We start from the raw sequence: 24,084 nt of genomic DNA, 5'->3' as shown, positions 1-24,084 counted from the left end.
AGTTTCAACTACTATGAAATTTGAAACTCCTTTAGAGTGTCTGGTAATTTAGTTTTCAACTTCTGCAACTTAATTTGCAACTAAACAATGTTACACAAAACTTCTTGCTGGTCAGAATTGTGTGTCTAGTCCCTAGCAGTATTGCCCAACTGAATATCCTATTCAGAAGAAATGGCAACAGGAGAGTTCCTCAGAGGGCGATAACATATTAATATTTGATCTATTATACAGGTAGGTCTGGGTCAGGTTGAAAACTTTGAAATAAAAATTGAGAATTAACAAAGTCACATATGATGTGTTGGAAATACAGTATCTACCAAAATCAAATACATTTAAATGTTATAAACTATGAACAAGCAATTATATTACTAACTAATTCAAATAGTTTTCTTTTCATGTTAATATCTTGTTTTTGTGTTCTCCAGCTGTTTACATCAGGCATTATCAGCCAGACCAAAGTAGACAAATTGAAATCCAGCTACAGGCTACTGTATGACACTCTTAAGAGGTATGTCTTCCTGTCTTTTATAAAATAACATTACATTTTGTGTCTTTGTTGTTTTTCTTGTTAGAGGATGAAGACCATTTGAATGTGGCCATTACATTTGGCTCAGTATTCAAAATTCCACCATATCTTTACCTGCATGTTGCACTGCAGGTTTTTTTAACAATGATATAGTTGTATATGGATAGTTTTTGTAACTAAAAAATTTGCACTTTCAGTAAGGTTTTTATATATATATACACATACACATACATACACACACACCAATCAGCCACAACATAAGTACCACCTGATGGATTTAATATACAAATATTATATAGTTTTTATAAAAAATATTGTGAACAAATCAATGCTAATGTATCATTATGGGTTAACCACCAGTCAGCACATAAAGTCGTTAAAACCATCTTCACCTTTATTTTTGACCCTAATATTTTATTAATTACTATACATGCTTTGTCATAATTACCATAATCAATATTGTTTTAAAATATTTTTTTTCTTGGTGTAGTACTGTTACTTAAGAGAGAAGTGGTACATGTAGTAGAGTTTTGTTTTATGCCAATACTTGGACTTTTACTTGAGTATTGAATTTGTGTACTTCTACCACCTTTGCACAAAGTGTAACACATTTTCCTCTGAATGGAGCTGCAAAGCCACAGACTGCTCAGGTTGGTAATGCTGACCAGATAATGTCATGTATGACATGACATTATCAAGACCATGATTGACTGGTCACCCTAGACACATCAGCCTCTAGGGTCAGCTCTCTACTACAAGTACCACTTCAAATCTTTCACTTAGTTAATGTACTAAGCAGATTATGTACATTTTACTTGAAGGACCAATGTAAAAGTACTCCACTAAGCATTGCTGATGATGGTGCAGTAATTAATGCAAAACTGTAATTATAAAAAAACAATTTTCAGAGATGACTGTTATTAAAGGTGGCGGTGATTTTAACCACTTTATGTGCTGAACGGTGATTAAGCCACAGTAATGTATCAACATTTATTAGTTAATAATATAATTTTAAAAACAATTTTTACTGTATATTAAAAGCACATGTTTTTTTGCTTTGCTCCAGTGCATATGACAACATTACATATGTCATCAACAGTGCCCAGGACTCTGAAATCAATCTTCTGGAAGAGGCAAAAAGGTGTCATGCTGAGCTGGAGAAGCTGCAGGCAGAGGTGGAGAAAGCAGAGGGGCAGAGCACCTCTGAGGAACCTGAAAGTGAGGTCAACAAACTGAGTCAACAGCTACTGCAGGCGTACAATGAACTGAAAGCTGCCGAGGACAGAGAATATAAGACACAACACCAACTGAAGTGGTTAGCTATGAACTGTATATGGACATCAGTACAGTACACACATTATTATCATACCCACTCATTCTGCAAGTTTAATTTTTAATCAGATGTTGAATCAAATGTCATTTGAGCAGTTTCAAACTTTGCATTTGCCTGGTCTAACTTACAAACACACAAACACACACAGATTAACCTCATACTGGTTTCAGAAAGGCAAGAAACAGAGGAGAGAAAGCAGAAGTTAAAGTGGACTGGTGAAGAGAGAATCTGTGTACAGTGGATAGCATGTGTTGAAACATGTAGTCACATTAAGTAACTAGGGATCCAGCATTGATGTGTGCTACATGAGGCAACATCTTTGCAAGTTTTTATTGACTTTAGAGGGGGAGGAAGTTGAGAGTATGACACACAAACACACACACACAGTATAGATAGTCAGTATACTCGGCCCAAAGCATTCTTTCTCTACGACTAAATAAAACCTCTATTATGTTTAGACGGCATTTTATTGACATTGCCCTAAAATCTTGTTTGTGTTTGAGTAGACATATTTTCTCAAATTTATTTAATTTAATTTGGGGAAACGTTAATGTACACAAAATAGATTTTTGTTTTAGCGCTGGCGATGTATTGTGTTTACTTGTCTGTGTTCTCACTGCACTATTTAGTTTGTAATGGTGTGTTGTCTGTTCCTCTTTTCTAATCCCTTCCTTTTATTCCCCCGAGTTTCTCATTATAGTCCATTTTGTTATTTTTTTTGCTGCAGGTTCCTCTTTCCCTTACTCCAACTCAATCAACACCACTGTCGGTGTGTCCAAAGCGTCAAACACACCCACGCAAATGGAAAATAAGACTCTTGCTTTAATATCTCCCCTCTTTTCTGTAAACAGACTGTACTTTTAAAGGACTAAAGGGAAGTTAGTGGAAAATTGCTTAGTAACATGGTAACGCACACCAGTTGTGCCCAAATTTGGCTCTCAGTTTTTATCCACTGGTCTTATATGGGATTTGCAAAACTGAAACACAAATTGACGAAGTTCAGATGACATTTGAACTGTATGCAAATAAAACTTAAGACATTAGAAGAATTTAAACACACTAGAGTAAATTCAACAAATGGCTACAGGAGGTATGACATCAATAATCCAATATAGTAAACTAACATAATATTGTATGAAAGGTGGTTTGAAGTATGAAAAAGATTCTAGTGAATGATTATGAAAAATAACTATTTTCACTAATATTTGCATTAATAATTGCAACTTTATATCAACTCACATGCATCTTTAGCTGATTCTTGTACTTCTTATTTCTTACTCATTACTTTTGACTTTAGATTATCTCAGCAGTATTACATCACACAAATTCACCACTGTAGTGAAAAGATATGATCTGTAGGTTACAGTGATTTATTTTTTGTGCCAAGCACACAGTGAGGCAGAGTTGTAGGTGCAGCAATAACTGAAATATTAACTGAAAACCACTTACAGGGCATTCTCCAAGTATGCAGTCATATACACTGAATGTGCATATTATTTGTGACAGTCATTGTCCTCACATCATCTCAGTTTCTCTTCTTATTTCTGCCCTTTCATCCTCACCCAGCCTAATCTCTTCCCCTTTTCTTCACTGTTCTTCTGTTCTTTTCCCTTCTTCTCCTGTGCACATGACTAGTGGAGTGCATATGACAAACAGATGCTCACCAAATACTTTCACCCCTTTTTTAAAATCTTTGCGCCCTTTATCTTTAGCCTCACAGATACACTGGAATTCAGCACTTTTTCCAGTCACATATTTTAGCATTCATGCAGTTTTCTCATGCAGTTTTCCAATATATCAACTTGTCAGAAAGATTAATATAATTTACTTCATGAAACATGCAGCCGTACAGTAACAGCCGTGCAATTGTAAACCTTTTCACGACAGAACTGACTTGAAATTATTTCATACACACTTTAATGAACTGCTAAAAAAGTGTCTGCCACAGGGAAATGAAAAATTCATAGTTTTTTTTCATGCACATTTATACTGTATGTCATACCCTGAGATGTTTTTTGTCTTTTCCAGAATTGCATAGCGATTTAAGTAATACTAGCAACTTTCAAAATGCTTTGAAACCTTTTTCAATATTATAGTCTCTGCCTCTTATGTTTTTAGACATTTTTCAAGTAATAGTCTGAATTTGCTTAGCTACAAACTGAATCCATGTGTTTTGGAAATTTACTGTAAATGCAAGTTCCTATCATGGCATTCCTCTTTCAAATGAACCAGGAAGTGAAACATGTGTTCTCTTTCTTAAAATATCTCATCAGTTTTATTTTCATTTTTAACATTCTCTCTTCCCCACTCTTCTGTTCTGCTCCCTGCTCATCCCTTTACCTTACCTCACCTCATTGCAGTCTCTGGGAAGAGAAGCACTATCTGGAGAAGGAGAATGAGACTCAGCCAAAACCCGCTGTAAGTTCATTATTGCACCATCCAGGTCTAGTTATAGAGGCATGGATTACAACTGCAACAACGGTTGTCAGAGAGTATAAATATAAATTTTACTTTAAGCCTCCATTCTAGCTTAATCCTTATAAAAAGACTTGGCACTGGCTCTTTTTGCGCCATTTTAAAATGTTAGGCTAGGACATTTTTACATTCCAATCTCCCAGTCGTTGGTTTCCGCAGTAGAAGTAGTAACATCAGGAAAATCTACATTTTATGTTAAATGATTAGGACAAAACCCCAAATTTAGCTGAAGAAAAACTGGGTGAGAGGGACAAGAATATGAATAATGACTTTTAGGATACTCTGAAGAAACTCTGCATTCACAGTTCTATTGCCTCATGGCAAAAGGTTTAGGTTTTTGAAACTTTTATTTTCTTTTATCTTAGATACGGTCCATATTTGTTAAATTTTGAAACTGTTGATTGCAACAAAACCGAAATTTGCTGAAATGCAGTTCTTGCATTTGGCTACTTTCCATAGCATTCAAAAACTACAGTGTTCATGGGAGGCAATCTATCATTTGTAATTTTCTAATCTAATCCTTTTCTTCTACCACAGAAAGGTGTGCAGTTTTACAGAGATGGCATAACATAACCCAATCTTTCATGGGATTTCCATGTGTTGTGATATTGTATAATCCATGGTAAATACAGTTATTAAGATTGAACACTAAAAAGAGAATTTACATTAGATAATTACTTCTACAGCCAGTGACATACTATATTTCCTTGCGCTACTTCAAAAGCAGCCACTATTAAAATACAAAACCGTCGCAGCATTATCATTAGGCTGCAATGAGCAGACAGGAGTGTTTCCACTGTTCCCACTGTCGACTCACACTACACCACCGCCCATGATTAATTCTTAAAATGTAAACCTTTTAGAAGTAGTTGGTCAAATAATGTTAAACAGCAAACAGAAAAAGAAGCTCCTGCCTTTACCAGAATACTTCAGGAAATTTCGTGTTAATATAAGGGTGTGTATGTTTAAAAGGGCCTTTTATAAATCTCTTTACAATTATGATTGAAACAATTTGCGTAATATGTGTTACAGTATATTAAATCTAATAAAACACTTGCAGTCACCCGGGAAGTTTGCGGTCTCTCCATGTCGCAAACAGTTTTAAGGACGTACTTGCCAAACTTTATTAATGTTTGCTTCACGCATTTCAAATTGTTACTGTATATATGGTGTATGGTATGGTAGAGCTTTTACTTCCTGAAATATCTGAAGGACTTAACTCAGCCTTCATACAGTAATATTGAGATTGGAATTCAAATATTAGTCAAGTTTGAAGTACTTGATTTTGCTGCTATATTATTTATTACTGCATTACAATATTATTGCTGCATCGTTCCTTTCTTTGAGCAAGAAAAATGTGTTTTTGCAAACAAAACAGTGTTGGACATGGGTTGCAAGGGTTACAGGAGGAAAAAAAATATTTTGGCTGTGCAGGCGGAATTTAATTAAATAGCCATCATTTCATGAATATCTTGAGATGAGTTCTAATGTTCATATTGTTGGTGTGCCCTGCAGGAGCTGGAGAGCAGAATGAAGGACCTTCAGGTTAAATATGAAGATCTGAGGAAAGAGGTCGCCCAAAGACAACTGGAAGTCAGGTAATTCATTACAAAGCTGTTACCTTTTATTTAAACAGATGGTGGGATGGTCGTCATGTTTTCACTATACTGTATTTGCTCCTTGGTGTCCTATCATTTTTGTGCACTTTTATTTCTTTATTGTTGAACACTATAAGAATTACTGCCACTGAATTTTTAAAAGCTGTTAATCACCATTTTTTGAAGATAAGCACTTTTATGTGTGTATCTTGTGCTAAATCTGTGCACAGAAGCCTGACTGAAGATGTTGAAACCCATGAAATGCAGATATTGAAGGAACAGAAAGAGCTGGAGGACCAGAAGGAGATCATAAAGCTGAAAGAGGTCTGTATGTATGAGAGGGTATAGCTTATAGCACGCCATCATATGCTTTGTTATGTTTGTGTGAGTATATTGTCTCTGTGTGTTGTAAGGCTGAGAGAGCCCACCTCATCAGCATCCCAGACCAGATTCTGAAGGAGATCGAACGGAAGCGCTCTAAGAAGGAGTAAGTGTATTTAACACTTGATGTTCTTTACTGGGGAAAAGCAGGAAGGTTAAAAACCTTAAATAAAAATGAGCTAGTTAGGTTGGTTTCTATGGATCTGTATTCTTCTCACATACAAATTCAATGGATTTTGCTGGATGGCCTGTGATTTATTAGCAATGAGATAAATCTGGTGTGATACGATCTGATATGATAGAGAGCCATGATATAGCTACATATCAGGGGGGATGTTTGTTTTGTTTTTTCAATTCTTTCTTTGCTTAAAAGAAAACCTGGTTTGCTCTCTGCACTGTATCTTATTTGTAGAAATGTTTTTGTAGACTGTAAAGAGACTAGGAAAAAAAGGTCCTCTTTATAGTTTATGTTTTCAGGAAAAGGTGTCAATCCTTGTAATGCAATAAAAATGACAAGCTTGTGTATCAGACATCATTAATTTCATATTTAAGTGCAGCTGCAGTCAAAAACCGCTATCATTCCCAGATATTATTTCCACTTGCAGATTCACCAAAGGGTCTTTTATGTTTATTTTAAATTGGCTTGCAAGTGATGCAGGGGAACTGACTGAGCCATGTGAGCTACAACACGTAATTCAAAATTCACAAAGTTGAGTGGTCCTGGGTGGATGTACTATGATGCTGTTATTTCATAACGTGCAATCGTGCAGGGTATGTTTAAAGTCTTAACGGATAGTTTGGTTTTGTGTACGTTTAATTTTTTTTTCACCTCCACAAAAACATTAGAGCTGCAATGAGGAAGATAGAAACCCTAAATACGGAGATTTCAGAAATGGAGCAGCAAGTCAAGGAGGTAGAAGAGTGCAACCTCTCCTTCAGCATGAAGAAGAAAGAAGCGAAGCAGGAGCTGGAAGGTCTCAGGGCTCAAATAGAGGTCAGACAGAAGCAGTACAAACAGCTGGTGAAAGAGCAAGAAGTCAACAGAGAGCAGGAAGCTGAATTCAAGGGAAACAGGTACAAAACTAACACAATCACCATCTGTATGGGACCAATAGATATTTGTAATTTGGAAGATTTTCTTTAGTGATTTCTTCTGCATGTTACTGTACATTCTTCTTTACCAGAGGGATCCTGGAAATGAAGCTGCAAAACATCATGTTAGACCGAAAGCACCTGTACGAGAGCCATAGTATACAGCTCAGAGAGAAGAATAGGTACAGAGCGATGTCCGATTGTTTACTATCAAATGTCCTGAAAATATGTCTCCACTTATTGATAATATTCATACTCAATAATTACACAGCGTATGTAAGGGCTTTTGCTTTATTATAGATCTAAAATATATAGTGAGAGATGTTCATTCAGAGCTTGTGGTTTACTCCTTGATATGTAACAGACATTCTTGTCAGCTTGTTGTACACATTACCACATAGTTGCTGTTTCTCTATGAGTTGTTTCAAATTTTGTGTCGGTTTTGTGTTCAGTTTAACAAAAGACAAAAAGTTCAAAGCATTGATTAAGCTCCATTCCAAACACAGTTGAAAGCTTTCATATTTGACTGTAACACACATACTACACTAACATAACATAACTCTATAATGATGGTAAATACCATGCCTTTGTCCCCAGGCAGATGCAAGCACTCAAAAGGATGGAGCATAAGTTAGCCATGGCTGTTGAGCAGCTTGGACTCACCCAATCTATCTACAATGAGTTACATGCAAAGGTGACCTGTGGATTCTTTCTTTCAGTGTGCACAATAGCAACATTGGATCAAATATAAAGCAGTTAGCGTCCTTTTTTGCAATTTTGAAACTCATTTGAAATGATAAAAAATTGCACTATATATAATTGCGGCTTGGAAACCAATTTTACCGATAAGTATTTTCCTTGTGTTTTGCAACATTATGTTTTTACTGGTACGGTCTGCTGTATAGGAAACTTTTCCAGGCTTTAACACAGTCATGGAAACGTTTTAAGTGTAAATGTCTGTTATCAGCCCATTAAATTGTTAATCTGCATTACACCAGAAGCATTTTTATTTTGAGCTTCCTGTAATTTTACTGATGTGCACAGTTTTTAATGAGTAAATGAGAGCAAGAGTCATGGGAAGTACGTCAGCACATTTTACAAATGTGACAATAAAGACAATACGGAAGTCACTATGACACACCAGGGAATTTGCACATTCAGCAAAAATTCAATACAAAGTTGTTGTACAGAAAGAGTTACGAGTCACCAATCTGCCAGTCAATCAACAACAAGCAAACTATTACACATACTAAATTTACCATTTGATGAGGATTCGAGGGCCTGTGGGTTTACCACAAAAATGCATCGCATTAAATCAAAGTTGTAATTAATGGGTGTAATATTTGCATGGTATTTGTTATAAAATTTAAAGAGCATGAGCGGTAGCATACAGAGATATTAAGTACTATGCGTATGTAGCTGATATAAAGTTGTAGTGTGGCATTGTTTCTGTGTGTCATTGTTTTTCCAGGGTGCGGTGTAGCTCAAATCACTGAACAAAAGACATAGCAACCCGGCAGAGAAGGTCAATTACTGTGTCTACAGGTGCAAACATTTGACTTTCTGAGTCACAGGATCTGATGACTATCCGAGAGTATTCAGATGAACTCTGATATATATTATTAACTGTGTTGCACTTTGTGTTTAATGTGTAATAGTGTTTAACTGAAAGTGCACTGACTAAATTCCTTTTCAGTCCACACTATGTAAAATAAAACGGGCTGCAATAATGAAAACATTTGCTTTTTTCAGCCATTATTCCCAAGATTCAGGAGAGACTGCACAGTACAATGTACAATCTCCACAAATTCTAAAAATCTGAACAGACTTTTCATTTTGAGATAACATGCTGACTTAAATTTGCAGTTAGACGCCATTCCCAAAAGAGAGGCAAGTGTTCAGCAGAGGATGGAGCTTCATAAAGAAGTGGACGTTCTCAAAGTCAGCTTTGAAAAACAGGTGGGAACAAAAATGTGTGGGTGGACACAATATCATTAGCAAATGCAAAATGTAATGCATTTGCTAATGTGTAGCAGGAGGCTCCTGTTGCAGGAGCCTTTGAACAGGTCTATCTTTGACGAGGCTATAGATTTAGTTTTTTGTTCATTTGAGTTCTTTTCAAAGAAGACAAGCTGAGTTTTCCTATGTTACATAGTTATAGAAAACTTTAACAATCCCTTTAGGGAAAAAGTCTGTATTTTAAACAAAAAAACATGCCTCATCTGTTCTATGGATGATAAAAAGACACCTTTTATACAAATACTTAAAATGTTCATCTATGAACATTCTTAAATGTGTGTACAATCAGCTTTTAGTGGCTGAGGAGGAAAGCCAGAAGAAGCAGCAATATGGGATTATCGAAGAGCTGCTGAAGGAGTCAAACCACCTCAGAGAAGAACTTCATAACCTCAGATGTCTGACAAAGATCAAAGCAGAGGAAAGGGGCCAGAAACATCGAGAACTCCTCAGGGCAGAGGTGCAGCACAAACACACACATTAAGGCACATTCAAACATAGCAAAAATAATCAGAAAGATACATTTGAGTTTTGTTTTTATGTCCTCAGGAGTGCCTTTTTAATAACACAGGCATATTTACACACATGAAATATGAATTTCAAGAGATTAAAGTCGGGTTGCATATAAGGTCTGTGTGGCAGAGAGAGCAGGCAAAATTCAAACTCTGCAGATGTCACCGCAAAATGGAGTGATCTTAAAAAATGTATAGCGAAGCTGAAATGGCTCTTCATACACTTTTGGACTGTCTTTTTTATTACGAAGCAGATTAATTTTTTCCTTTAACATTCTTATGCAGTAAAGGTTTAAGTATTGAAAAGCCAACAATAGCCATCTCTAATATGAATCATTAATTCAGCAAAGTAACCTACTCCTTTGGATAATTTATGTTAAGTATGAGCATAGAAGCTGCTACAGGTACAATACTGAAAAATGTGCCCCCACAAATGTTATTGAAGGTTTATGTTGGTGAGTGGACATACTGTGTATACACACACACACACACACACACACACACACACACACACACACACACACACACACACACACACACACACACACACACACACACACACGAAGAAGTGATAATCATGTAGTTTTACCTGTCTGCAGCAACTGAAGCAGCAGATTGAGTATGAGCTGCGAGAAAAAGACCTGATCATCATGGACCACAACAAGCTGAATACTATGCTACAACGCAGGTCTAACTGTTATTTTCTCCTGTCTTTGTCAGCCTCTTCTCATTAAATGCGAAGTTGTGTGCGCCTATGTTTCGTGTTTTGTTATAAATTTTGTTTTATATTGTACAGCACAGCACCCAGGGTCAGCTAGTACCTCCACAGCATGTGTATGGTCTTATGGAGCAGCAAATTGAATTCCTCTATACAAGACATTGGTGTCACCAGTTTAACATCTTATAATTGATTCCCTGGTTATTTGTTTCTCTCCTCTGATCTGTGTAACAGCTGGGATCACAATTAATTCAGAGTTCTGCATATGTTGTCTGGGTAGAAAACCATAACTTACTAATTGGTCTTACTTCAATGAACAGACTTAGACTAATGCATCTGGCACCGCCCGGTACAACAGCAGACTCTTACAATACATTCAGTTAGGTCACGACAGATTTCAGTCTGATCTGACTGCTATTGAGTTGGAATCCACATCTTAAAATTCTGAAGTCAAGCAAAAACAGAATGGCATGAACACTAAATATTACAAATCCGTTCTGTTTAATTGTAACATGAAAACCAAAATTCTCACTCATTGCTCAAAACTCATGTCTAACATGAAAGGCTAGGATTTGAGATTATTACGACCTTTTGCCTCTGTTACCATTGTTCACCAGCTATTATTGGCTGTTGGTTTTAAATCCTACACTAGCTAAAAAAATGCTCAACAAAGGGAATATTAAATATTTATAGCCGACACTGGCCTAGTAAAAGCAAGTCATCAAAAGAACACATACAATAACTGTAAACAATAAATGTCTAAAAAAATTATTTTGATAGGAATCAGATTTTGTAACACAGATCAAAAATGGGTTTAATGCTAGTGCTGTTCTTGCCCCTCAGGTTGTTACAGTATTGTAAACTATGCAACATGATTATGGATGAGAAGAAAAAGTATGTTAAACTGAAGGAAATCAGCTCAGAGATGATCACAGAGTTGAGAGAGCAGCTTAAGGTGCTGGAAAATGAGAAAGAAATCCAACGTACAATTGTCATCAACAAAGACAGGTGTGTGATGTATAGCAACGTATGTAGGTACTGTACATTAAAATAATAAATAAAAATATGACACAGACAAGCATAATAACATTGTAATGTTTTAGTGTTAAGATATGCATTTAACCATTTTTCTTGTGTGTGTTGTGTTTCCATCCCAGATCACTTACAAAAGCACATATGAAGACCTCTAATATTTCCAATTGGAGAGACAAACTACGCAATGACCTCTGCAAGGTGCAGGCAAACACACAAACACAAAGATGAGCCCAGTCAAACCCCCCCTTTGTTATACCTGACATACATCTGTATACAGCAACAATAAAGAATGAAATGTTTCAGTGGACATGGGTTAAACAGAGATACATAGTCATAGGTGTTAAGTTGCTTGGGCGAGCTACAATTTCTGGCTGCGGCCCCAAATCTCGCTTGAGATAAATGTCAAATAAAGTCAAAATCAAATCCAATTTACCAATTTTTGTATTTATTTTTGTGTGTTTCATAAGACACCCAAGCGTAAACCAGAGACAGTTCAGCATTTATGAATAATTTGCCTCTTGTCCACTGTAGAAATTTGCCTCTAAGTTGTTTTGAAGTCATTGCCTAGCACTATCAAGTGGAAGCATTCCGTTGCACTTGGATGAAAAACAAATGCATGCTTGTACTGCTAAAGATTAACAGATGTTGTCTAATAGTGCTGTTTAAAGGCAGGATTTTAAGTTTTTTAACTTTATGTCTGATGATCAGTCCCCAAAAAAGTTCTAAACTACTCAGTCATCAATACTCAGTCCCTCCTTATGGATCTAATTTAACATCTTCTAGGTTGCATGGAAGCACAGTCAGGTCAGTCAGCAGTGTGAGGACAACAACTTGGAGTTAATGAGACTCACACAAATGATCAACCTCCAAGAGCAGGCACTTCTGGACATAAATAAGCATCATGAAACAGCCACACAGCGCCGCAATTTTCTGTACGTGCACATTTTGAAGTTGGTACAACATTGCCTTACTTCCTTACATATGAATGTAAAATTATGTTTGTGCTGTGTTTGTGTCACCTGCAGTGGCATCCAGCTCTTGGAACATGAGGAGGTGTTGTTCAACTACTACGAGAAGGTGAACATCCAAGAGGCAGCCAACATAAAGGGCAGCATGGCTTTAGAGACACTGGAGAAGGAAATAAGTAACTTAAAGTTAGCCATTAATGAGGAGAAGAGAAAGATAGACGTGAAGAAGAAGGAGGTACCCCTAAGCAGAAAGCTGGAGGGAGAAATCACCATGCTGCAGATACAGGTTGGAAAAATATGGATAAACATGGACACTCAAACACACCCTTACATAGAGATTTGCAGATATACAGCAGTACATTTAGAACTGTTGAATCTACATTAGCTTTAAAGATCTAAACTTTCCTTAAAATATTCTTATCTCTATATTGGTACAACATCATCTAACATAAACTCTCAAACTTTTAGGACTGCAAACTTGAAAAATGTGTGTGTATTTAGGAGATGCTTAAAATGGTTGAGGGCTGGGTATTTGACATGTTCGGTCGAAATGTTCCATTATGTGATGACAGCATTCCAACAAATGAAAATGAAAACAACGTGTAATAAAAATAGTATTATCTGTTGTCATTGGAGCCACTGTCACTTTATGGTTTCTAAATGCTACAGCGAAGTTGTATTGCAGGAGGTTTGAGGTTTTAGGGTCGACAATAGAAGCAGGTTAAGGTTGGGTTTGGGGCAGCAAGATTAGTTGTGATGGTTAAGGTTAGGGTAAACTACTAGACAAAGTGTGTGTGTGTGTGTCCCTGTCTGCAAGCTAGATCCTATATTGCCCTAGGCCATAGTCCAGCTATAGTCCTATCATTCCCTGTTAAAAAAGCAAAAACAATAAGCTTGGACATCAGTGAGTTATGTGTTGGCAGTGGAGAAGGCTGATAGGATCTTAGAAAGTAGATCATTGTGAATACATGTGAGTTGTATGTGTCTTGGGTATTGCAGAGTATCATCCAAGTTTTATGTGTATCTTTTTCAAGTTAGGGGAACTCCAAAAAGAGCAGTGAAGTGCAAGCATCAGAATACTTGCAGTAGTTCAGACACAGAGCACTACTAATGAGCAGATTTGTGAATTTGAAATATTTTCAAAGCTTTATCTTATAATGAGACATTTGAATTGCTCTAATGAATATATTGTCTCACTCTCTATATTCAACACAAAAGTAGTGCAAGTATGCACAAACCATCCTTGAATTCGCCTCATGTTAGAAAAATGACATGAGAATTGTACTTTTGGGAGAGCACTCGCTTTCAGTCTGATCGCTCATCAAAAGTGCTCAGTGCATGGCCTTGTTTTCAGAGCTGACCCACTTCAATTTGTTGAGGTAAAGTAGTTGTTGTTAACCACCCACAGAAGTTTGAAACTGTGCTTTTGCTAACCGAACTACAGACAGACATGCAGAGAGACGATGAAACTCAAAACCGAGAGGGACAAACTAAAAACAACCTCACACTGCACAAGTATCACAGAGACAGACTGAGACACACATGAATAAATAAGATAAAAACACAAACATATTCAACAACTTAGCAATCCATAGAGAGTGACAGAAAGAAGGAAAGAGACTATAGGGAGGCCACACACACGTTCTCACACACACACACTAAGTAGTTCTGGCAGTGGTCCCGTCATGGGATTGGGTGTGTTGCTGCTTTGGATCAGAGTGACTGCTTTTGACTTGCTGCTGGACCAGACTTTTCTCATTTTTCTCTGTTTTGGACAAATTCAGTGTTGGAGCACACTTTACCATGTGCTGTTTTTGTTTTGTTTTTTTTTTGAAAAAATAGCCCCTTCCCTTTTCTCCATCTGTTTACTCCTTCTGGTGTTTATCACTTGCTACAACAGACTTTGTTGGTACCGTCTATTTTCTTTCAGTCTTCTTTTCCCATTGTTTTTCTTATCATACATTTCTGCATTTGTTTTCATCTCTCTTTTGTCTAACGACCTCCTCATTTTATTTTTCCCTTGAAGTTATCTTCAGCATTTTGTTTTACTCTAAATCATTTTGTCTGCCCATCATTCCTTCCTACTGTACCACATTTTTCTCTAGTATGTCCTACAGTATCTTTCTCTTCTTGTTACTACATACCCTACTCTGTAATGAATCCTAAACCCTGACACTGGGGATCTCTTGGGTTTATCTTTATTTGAAGCTATTTTGGTGTTTGCTTTCTGGTTTTGAGTGAAAGTCTCAAAAATCAATTAAAGTTAATCAAAAGTTTAGCAGATTTTATTGATTTCTGTAAAATATGATTCATTCATTTTGTACCAACATGTTAAAATTTTGAATACTCTTGGTTTTTGATCAAATATAAATTGCGTATGCCTTAGCTGTACTTTAAACAAATGTTAGCATTCTAACATACTAAACCAAGATAATTAATATATATATATATATATATATATAGAGAGAGAGAGAGAGAGAGAGAGAGACATATATAGACAAATCATTTGTTCCAACTAATTTAAAACCCAGTCTTGGCAATGTCTGACCAATGTTGGTGCAGTGTCTTACCCTTAATTATATTTTACTGTATACCGTACTGAAAAAGGTAAAGTTCGGCTGACTATGGGTCTCTACCTGTACTACTACTACTACTACTACTACTACTACTACTACTACTACTACTACTACTACTACTACTACTACCGCTGCTCACAGCCCACCACTCAAGTGACTTGTTATGCCGGTAATCTGGACTTTATTATAAGACCGGGTTATGTGTGTAACAGCATACATGTACACAGGTATAGGTTTGGTTTCTATAAACAAAATTGGGTAATATTACTACAGAACAGAAGTGACATCAGTTAGCACTAGTACCATAAGACTTCAAGGAATGTTTCTACAATCAACATATGAACATAAGACCTGCTAGCAAAGTAATTTATTATTAAAAACAATTAGTGATCAATAGAAGCACACCAATTGAGCTAACACTCCTTATAACTGAATTGAGAAGAACAGCAAAACTACTACTACTACTACTACTACTACTACTACTGCTGTCCCCATACGGTACAAATCCTGCAATTGGATCATGCCATTGAGGTGGGGGAGGGGGGCGGAATAGTCCAAGTGGCATGGGCCTTTGTAACAGTATTGTTTTTCATATGGTGTCATACAGCTCATCCTCTAAATCTTACGAGCAGGGTGAGTGTGGTGTCACTTGGTGGATTGCTGTAAAGAAGAGGCTTGCAGCTTTATACAAAGTCTTTATTAGTAACAAATGGATAATATAGTGTAGACAACACAATGATTAGCAGATACCAGGCTGTTAGCCTGTCAATTTTATACAGGTTGTTTGGATATAATTTTTTAAATTATGTTTCAGATGAATGAAAGTTAAAAATTGCATTCCAAAAGTGAATGTTTTCATTATATCAAATCTACCACTGTACCTTTGCACAACTGCTAGTCTTTATTAACTGTTATCCTCCTGATTACTGTATAAATCCATCTGTCTGTCCATCCATCCATCAATATCACACTCTCCCTTCGGTGTAAATAGCAAATCACTTTCTAAATCACTGTTTACCTCCTGCAGCCATCAAGTTCTCTTGGGTACAAAAAGTGAATCACAGGGGTCTCTCCTATCGCATGAGGCTTGCCAGCTCAATTCATTTACCTTGTGAATTCATTCTCTATGCGAATTCAATCTTCTGCAACTGCCTGCTGTCGATTTATCATATATATTGTGTATTTGTGTTCATCTGTAACTAGTTTATCTGTTCAGACACCCTCCCCCCTCTTTGATGGGAAATTTTGACAATGATAGATTGAGCCATCTGTGACACTATTGAAGTTCAATATACTCTGAGGCTTTCATTTGGGCTGAGGAATTTTAATTGCTGCAAAATAAACAGCGGCTGGTGTTGGATTCTGATTTTACTACTTGTTTAAGTTGCTGGCACATCGACATCACAAAAACACAGACAAGTGCATATGTATCAGCACAAACACTTGTGTTAGTGAAGTTGTGATAATACCTTTGCAACAAAATAGGAATATTGCTGAACAGTCCTTTAATGACTACCTAAACTTCACAACATGTGAAGCCCCCTCTGCTGTGTGTTTGTGTGTGTGTGTCTATGCACGTGCATGTGCACCTGTTCTATCCTTAGGTGTAAAAGCAGTCTGATTGTAGAATAAGGTCAGATTTGAAGCCCCTGAGATCAGTGCTCCCCAGGATATTGAAGATCTGTTTTTTTTACACTGCATGATGTTTTTTACACACATGTACACAGAGTACTGATATTAGTACCATGTTTGAAATTTAGTTTTCATTACTAAATTCAACAACAGGTTATAATTTGCTGACAATTGTACTGGCTTATGGGCCAAGTCATGACACCACACACATAAAGTATATTTATAGTACATATAAAGTGGTGGAGTTCAATCAAGGTGGGGCTGATGTCATACTGCAATGTCCCTGTAGTGGTGAGTCATTATTTGTCTGTCCCTTTGTTAAATCTTCTGTTAAATCTGTCTGGAACTTATTATCATGGGGAAACCGAGCAGTGTGTAAATGTGGAAGTGTATGTGTCTTATATATGAGTAACTAAAGTGATAGGTAGGGAATAAGCAAGGAAAGCAGGCACACAGAAACAAAAAGACTGATAAAACTGTGACTTGGTATTATTGTTTTGTAGTGCTAGACAATTTTCTACCTTCATCAAAGAAAGAGTGCACATATCTTATGTTGTAACACTTCTTGATTAGTTGTTAATTTTCTCATTGTTTTTCAGCATTATTATGTTTGTTTCCCTTTTATATTATAATAACGGTTCTTAATGAATCCGTAATTTTTGATGACCATCTCGATATTGTCATGCATGGTGTTCTGTAGGTACAAAAGCAGTATTCCTATCAGCCTCGTTGAACTTTCTTTGAACCTTCAAACTGTCTTGCCTTTTAGAGTGTATTTCAGTTAGCTTTGGGTAACATTGGCTCCAAAAATGATCCAGTCACTGATTACATTTAAGGTTAAGCTGGGTCATATAACTATTCCTGTGTCCCAGTGGGAATCTGAAAAGGGAGAGCTTTTGTTGTCAGGGACTTCAAGGCTGTGGAATGAGGAGGAGCTATGGTTGGCAGATTCAGAATCACTCTTGAAATCTCTTCTCAAAGCATGCGTGCACTACTAAGACTTTTTACAGCCCTTTAAATTCTTTTTAGTTTAGTTGGCTTATCTGACTTGTTTTATTTAATTATTTAGAATTGTTGTAATGTATGATGTAAATTATTTGTTGGCAAGGTTTTAATAGAACTTTATTTAAGCACTGCACCACCAAAATCTACTCTGCTACAGGTTCTATTCTTGATCAGAGCTCAAACAGTAGATCTGGGTTTTGTCCAAAGCATCTCCAATCATTTCATTTGACATCACTGGTGTAAATCAGTTAGCCAAAATTATCTGTGTTTCTAATATTCCTAGAAGCTAGGTAAAAATGTATATTTTTATACCTAACTATAGTGTATTCCTCTTTTGGACTTACAAAGCTTCAGTTCAGCTCCTTTGTTCACATGTTCTGATAATTAACCTTAGAGAACCAGATTATGTTAATGACTTTACTGCTGTATTACTTTTCTGACCTTTCTGCTTTCCTGATCTGTCCTTTTTGTCTTTCGTGTCATTTAATTGTGAAGCACTTTGCAACCTAATTTTGGGAAGTGGTATATAAATAACATCATTATTTATCTTTGTTATTACACAGTTGAGCATTTATTGTGCCATCCATTATGTGGCTTTTTGGGCCATCATTAACTACTATTCACTGAGATTATGTAAATGTTATGCAAATTGTAGTGAGTGTAGATGCTTTCATATGTACACTGGTTTACAGCATTCATGAGACAAGAAAGCAGCTATTCTTTGACTGCCAGATGAAGAAAACAGAGAGGCAGGCAGGCAGAACAGCGATGCTGACACAGAGATGGATGAATGCAAAGGGAAAGACAAATAGCGCATATGAACAGAGGGAGGAGAATGAGTATAAAAATGTTAAGCGTGAGGGCAAGAGTGAGATTGAAAAGTGGAGAAGGGAGAGGGAGAGTGACAGATGCAAGGTATCTCATCCATCATGTAGTGTTTAAATGGCTTAAGGTGGTTCCATATGAGGGTGGAACACAGATCAATCAGGATCAAAAGTGAGAGCTGGGACAGGGAACACAGTTATCTGAGGTAGATATTTGCAGATTCTGATGTACATGTCAGTCTAGAGTTTTCCAGTGCGAAGTGAAATTTTGCTACAGACAGTTTTCGAATTACCTCAAATTGAATAGAAACGCATTTAACCAACTCCAGTGTTGACACTGATAGCTGTCGAATATAGTTTGGTCCATAAGTTTGCATCCTCTTATTTTGAAATGTCAAAAACCGTTAAACAAAAATTTGGTTTTTCATTAACATAAAATTTATTGCATATACTGAATAGCTACAATTGTTCATCGGAAATTGAAGTTAATTTTTAATGAATTAAGTAAATGCAAACTTTTGCAACAATGTAATTTTCACTACTTTACTATTATTATTATTTTACTAAACTTTTATACACTATGACTATTTTTTTAATGATGAAAGAACATTTGTACTACCTGACTCTACATTGGTATTATGTAAGGTTTATTGTTACATGCCATGTCAGGGTAAGAGATGCAAACTCAACCCTAGTTAAATATTGAAAATGGCGTTGGTGGATAAGTTTGCTTCTCGCTTAAAAAATTCATTTTAATTGTTTTCTGAACATTTGTAATAGTTAAATAGGCATTAAAAATAATCTTGATGAAAAAAACTTCAGTAGTCCCATCTGTGATATGAGTCATATTCCTATACATATCAAAAAATTCAAAATTCAGTTAAGCAGAAAATGGACACGAGTCATTTAAATTACGTAATAACACATTCAAATCCTTTCACCATGTGAACAAGGTTTTGTTGTGAAAACTGCAGATAACCCTGGTCCCTGTTGGTTAGCCCCAATTCTTGTTTCTCAGCATCTCTTGACTGTCTGCTTTCACATCCGATCTCACGCTCCTTTCCTCACTTTGGCCTTCATGCTGTCTTTCCTTTGCTCTTGTTCCCTTTATCTCCCTTTGTTTTTTGGTCTTTTATCAGCCTCTGCGAGTACGACTGCTCCACTCTAATTCACATCTCTGTTTTTTAAGTCTGTTAACTGATAACTGTCAATGTTATCTGCCTCTCAACTTTTTTATTTCTTTATCTGTAGCTTTACCCTAACAAAGACCTCGGGCAATCATAATGACCATACTGTTTAAAAGGGTAAGCGTGCTTGTAACAGGCGGCAGATTTAAGTTCTGTTTAAATCCGACTCAGTGTTTGGATAGGAGAGCATAAACTCTTCCATTGAAAGAGGGATAATGGGGAGTTATCATTTTGTTACATGCTTTTTTCAAACATACATCAGATACAGGCATGTAAACATGTACAATTGCATGGAGGGTAAGAACATTGCAGCAGTTTCATAAGCCAGGTCATGTTAGTTCACAACATTTTTTCCACACCCTGTTTTTCTCCTCTAGTCTTCTCTTTACTTTCTGCTGTCTGTCCAAAGACGTCTTCCTCACTTACTATATTTTCATCTCCATTTCCAATCTCCCCAGTCACCTATTATTATTTTATGGTGTGTTTTCCCTATTTGTACTCATCTGTCATCTCTTCCTGCTTTCTATTAAATGCTTATACCCACCCCCACCCCCCCTCCTTTCCTCTCATCATCCCTATTTCTCCTTGATTGTCTCAGTTTCATATATTTTTATATATGGGCTACATTTATTTTGCCGTAATGGGCCATTTAGGCCTGTAGCTAATTTAATGCTCATTTCCATCTACAGCTCCGAATCAGATTAGGGGGCCACCTGACCATTTATCTCTGTATCCAGACATCTGTACTAGATATTAGAACAACCTCCTTTTTCCATGAATTAGACTGAAAATAAAAACAAAGAGTCCGTAAAACTGCACACTTTAACAGACCCAAATTTATTTAATTTAGCTTTGAATATTGGCATTTTGTTACTGCCTGACAATATCATCTTATCATATGCATACTGCATATGCAGTATATCTTCTGTTTCAGCCTACTTTCATAGAAACGCTCATATGAACTGTAATGTTTTTTTTATAATCTAATTTACACCCATTCACTCAGGCGATCTCCATAATAATTGTGTAATATCTGAGAACAATTTTATGCAAAGGTTTATTTTGTAAACATTTGTTTCCATATGCTTTTTTGGTACATTTTTAGTAAATTTAGTAAAGTAAATTGACCATGATTTAATGTTGCAATAAAACAAACAGTGGAAACTTCCAGATGTGGTGAATAGTATTTAAGGCCGCAGTGTGCATATGGACTACAAGACTCCAGTGTAAATGCTTTGCGCCTCCTTTTATAGTAATCTTCCTCAAATTATTTGTTGCATTCGATATCTTTGAAATTTTTGGCAAGTCCAGGAGCATTTTAACTCCTATCATTTGTGTTTGAACAAAGCCTTGTACTCTATGTTTATACTGGTTGTTGTTCTAGTTTCACAAAAAATGTAAAACATTTAACAAGCTAGACCTATTATAGAGGTGGAGGAGGAGATCAGAGTCCATAGGAAACCCACACAGGGATGAGGAGCACATGCAAAATCCCAGTGTTACCCACAGCTCCACCATGCTGACAACATCTACAGTTTTACAAGTATCCACAACAAATTGTTGTGTTTACATCCATATTGACTAGTTGGCCCATTTTGCTTCACCGTTTTTGTCAGCACAGTTCTGCATATTTTTTTTTTTTTTTTTTTATCCATTACTAGCACATTTAGTGAAATATTGATTAAACAATGAGATGTATGGAGCATGTTCTCCCTGTTGTTGTGTGGGTTTCCTCCAGGTTCTCCAGTTTCCTCCTACAGTCCAAAAAAATGCAGTTAGCTTACCTGGTGATTCTTAATTGTTATTGTGATTAACTGTCTGTCTGGTGACCTGTCCACGGGGTACCGCAACTCAACTCCGCTACTCAAAACCTCTCTTAATTCTCTTAATAATTGCAGTGGTTTCTGGAAAAGAGCTAAAAGCACAGCCTGCATTTTGTCCCCCTTTGTTGTTTCAACTCATGTTAGTTGAGTTACTTGCATATCCTCACATCACCTAATATTTCTGCTGTTTTATGGATGTCAGTTTTATATATATATATTTTTTAACCCAGTCCCTTAGAGGGATCCCTGTGGCATTTTAAATTTAGCTTCTTCTTATCGCACTGTGTCAGTGACTTGTCATCTAGCGGGAAGTAGCTCTCATATAGGCACTACATTTAGCTGAGAAATGTCTTAAGCGTTTTTTAAATCCCCAGTGAAATAAGTATTATAAATGCCTGGAGCATGGGGTACTCAAAACACTGACAGCAGCAGACGAACTTTAGATTTCTTGCTTTTATACTTTTATGTTGTTTACATAATCATTTGTGTGTTGTCCTGTGGGAAATTGCTATAATATTGCTAGACAGTAATGACAGTGAGTTGTTGCCTTTATGTACATTTTATAGGCCTGTATAGTATACAGTATATACAATACACTGTCCTCTAATTTCTTCTGTCTATTAGCTGTCAGTAGCCCGGGACAAAACACTTGAAGTTCTAAACCAACAAGCCGATTACAACGAGCTAAAAGGCACAGACCCATCAGCTGTAGAACTGGTCAAGAAAATTGAGCAGGTGCCCAACAACATCTTCCTTAAAAACTAAAATATTTTAATTACATTATATTAACAGTTTGTCATTTCAAAGGCTGTGTTGCAAGATCCTATGCACTCTGTCCCTGTGTGTGTTTGTTCACATTTAGCTCGAGGTCAATCTAGCCGAGCGCGAGAGGCAGTTGCTGGAAAAAGATCTCCTAGTGGACCAGGTGACCCGGCTCTCGAAGCCACTGAGCGAGAGGGCAGAGAACGGCCAACAGGACAGACTCACTCTAGCAAAGAAGGTAGACAACAAGATCCACATGCACAAAGATCAGATAATACAGAACTCTCATTCACTCTGTCTCTCACCATCTATCAAAACTCTTAAGAAAAGCTAGTGGAACAAGGTTTGTCACCCAAGCACACACAAAATGTAACTAAACAGCTAAATATTAGCTGAGTTATTGTATATTATCCTGCATTTCTACATTACTGTGTATTATTAGTATTGATAACTAGCTGCACTAAGAAACTTAAACATTTAAACACACTTAAACAATTCTGTGTTGAAGTGAGTGTAAGATTCACCTAATCTCTAAGTGTTTGTGTCTTACCTCTAGTTAAACCACCTCCGAATTCTCATAATCAACACCAACCACAAATTGATGGCTGTTTCTGCAGAACTTTCCATGAAGCAAGCTGCTGCTCTGTCTCTTCAACAAGAGATCAAGGAGAAAGAGCTTCAGGTCAGAGCACTCGCAGCACACATGCCATCCACAGTCTGATTGTGTAGTCCAAACTGTGATCTTGGTTGCACGTTCTCCCCTCAGTTTCTCACTGTTTTCCCATTATTCGAGTCACTCCCCACTGACCGCGATCGAAGAGAGCAAAGTGTCTCAAAAATAATTTCTTACTGTGTCTCATCTTTCACCTCAAAGCTATTACTTTGCTTTTTTGCACAGTAAAATAAATCAAGGGGAAAACACAGAGAGGGGCTCATGAAGATAAAATATTGTCAACAGGAGACAGCAAGAAATTACAACAAAAACCAACAGATGCTAAGCAAAAAGATCCTTTCTTCAAGGATGTTGTAAAGAAGAAAATGAAATGTGAAACACAATGAAACACACAACGGAGGAAATTTTCAGCCTCTCTATCTTTACTCTCAAATCTGTCAGTAATTTATGTAACTATAGCAACAAGAACGTGCTCCATTGTTGACATTTGATGCACAGGTCTTATGCTCACTGCATTATGTCACTATAAAAAAAGAAACTACTAAAAATGAATGAGAATTTCCCACATGACTTATTTCAAGAGATGTGTGTTAATAACCTGAAGAACCCCTGCAGCTGATGTATGCCTGCAGCGCGCAGCAGACAGCAGAAAATGCAGAGGCATAACTTCGCCCAAATCCTGACACTAATGCGATCATCTGTTTTTGCGCACAGTTAGAAATGAATCGAGGCAGGAGACTACAGAGTGGACCGTGTGAAATGAATACAAAGTGAATTCTTCTCACACTCCTCCCACCACTGTGTGTTTGCAGATGGACAGGTGCCAGCGGCAGCTGGAAGAGGGCCTGCCACCCTGCCCTGAGATAGAGGAGGAGTGGAAAAGGATGCTCCGAGACAAGAAGAGGAGGCAGAGGGACAAAGAGGAGAGAGAGAGGGTAAAGAAACATA

At 36.9% G+C, this 24,084-nt stretch overlaps 1 protein-coding gene across 1 annotated transcript in view; it reads left to right on the top strand.

Moving 5' to 3' along the window:
* Positions 1-24,084, top strand: part of ccdc146 (coiled-coil domain containing 146) — a 43,820-nt gene that overhangs the window by 16,829 nt on the left and 2,907 nt on the right. Inside the window, exons 3-22 of the mRNA XM_067489635.1 lie at positions 426-508; positions 1,626-1,841; positions 4,220-4,277; positions 5,850-5,932; positions 6,163-6,256; positions 6,346-6,419; positions 7,160-7,387; positions 7,498-7,587; positions 8,003-8,099; positions 9,272-9,364; positions 9,714-9,881; positions 10,533-10,621; positions 11,495-11,659; positions 11,809-11,884; positions 12,470-12,618; positions 12,712-12,940; positions 22,326-22,436; positions 22,564-22,701; positions 23,020-23,145; positions 23,949-24,071. Coding sequence (XP_067345736.1) covers positions 426-508; positions 1,626-1,841; positions 4,220-4,277; positions 5,850-5,932; positions 6,163-6,256; positions 6,346-6,419; positions 7,160-7,387; positions 7,498-7,587; positions 8,003-8,099; positions 9,272-9,364; positions 9,714-9,881; positions 10,533-10,621; positions 11,495-11,659; positions 11,809-11,884; positions 12,470-12,618; positions 12,712-12,940; positions 22,326-22,436; positions 22,564-22,701; positions 23,020-23,145; positions 23,949-24,071 — 2,490 coding nt within the window. The remainder of the gene's footprint in view (positions 1-425; positions 509-1,625; positions 1,842-4,219; positions 4,278-5,849; positions 5,933-6,162; positions 6,257-6,345; positions 6,420-7,159; positions 7,388-7,497; positions 7,588-8,002; positions 8,100-9,271; positions 9,365-9,713; positions 9,882-10,532; positions 10,622-11,494; positions 11,660-11,808; positions 11,885-12,469; positions 12,619-12,711; positions 12,941-22,325; positions 22,437-22,563; positions 22,702-23,019; positions 23,146-23,948; positions 24,072-24,084) is intronic.

Source organism: Channa argus, chromosome 21 (assembly GCF_033026475.1).
Source record: "Channa argus isolate prfri chromosome 21, Channa argus male v1.0, whole genome shotgun sequence".
NCBI lineage: Eukaryota > Metazoa > Chordata > Actinopteri > Anabantiformes > Channidae > Channa > Channa argus.
Note: the sequence above shows the minus strand (reverse complement) of the source record. Positions and strands in the feature narration are given on the sequence as shown.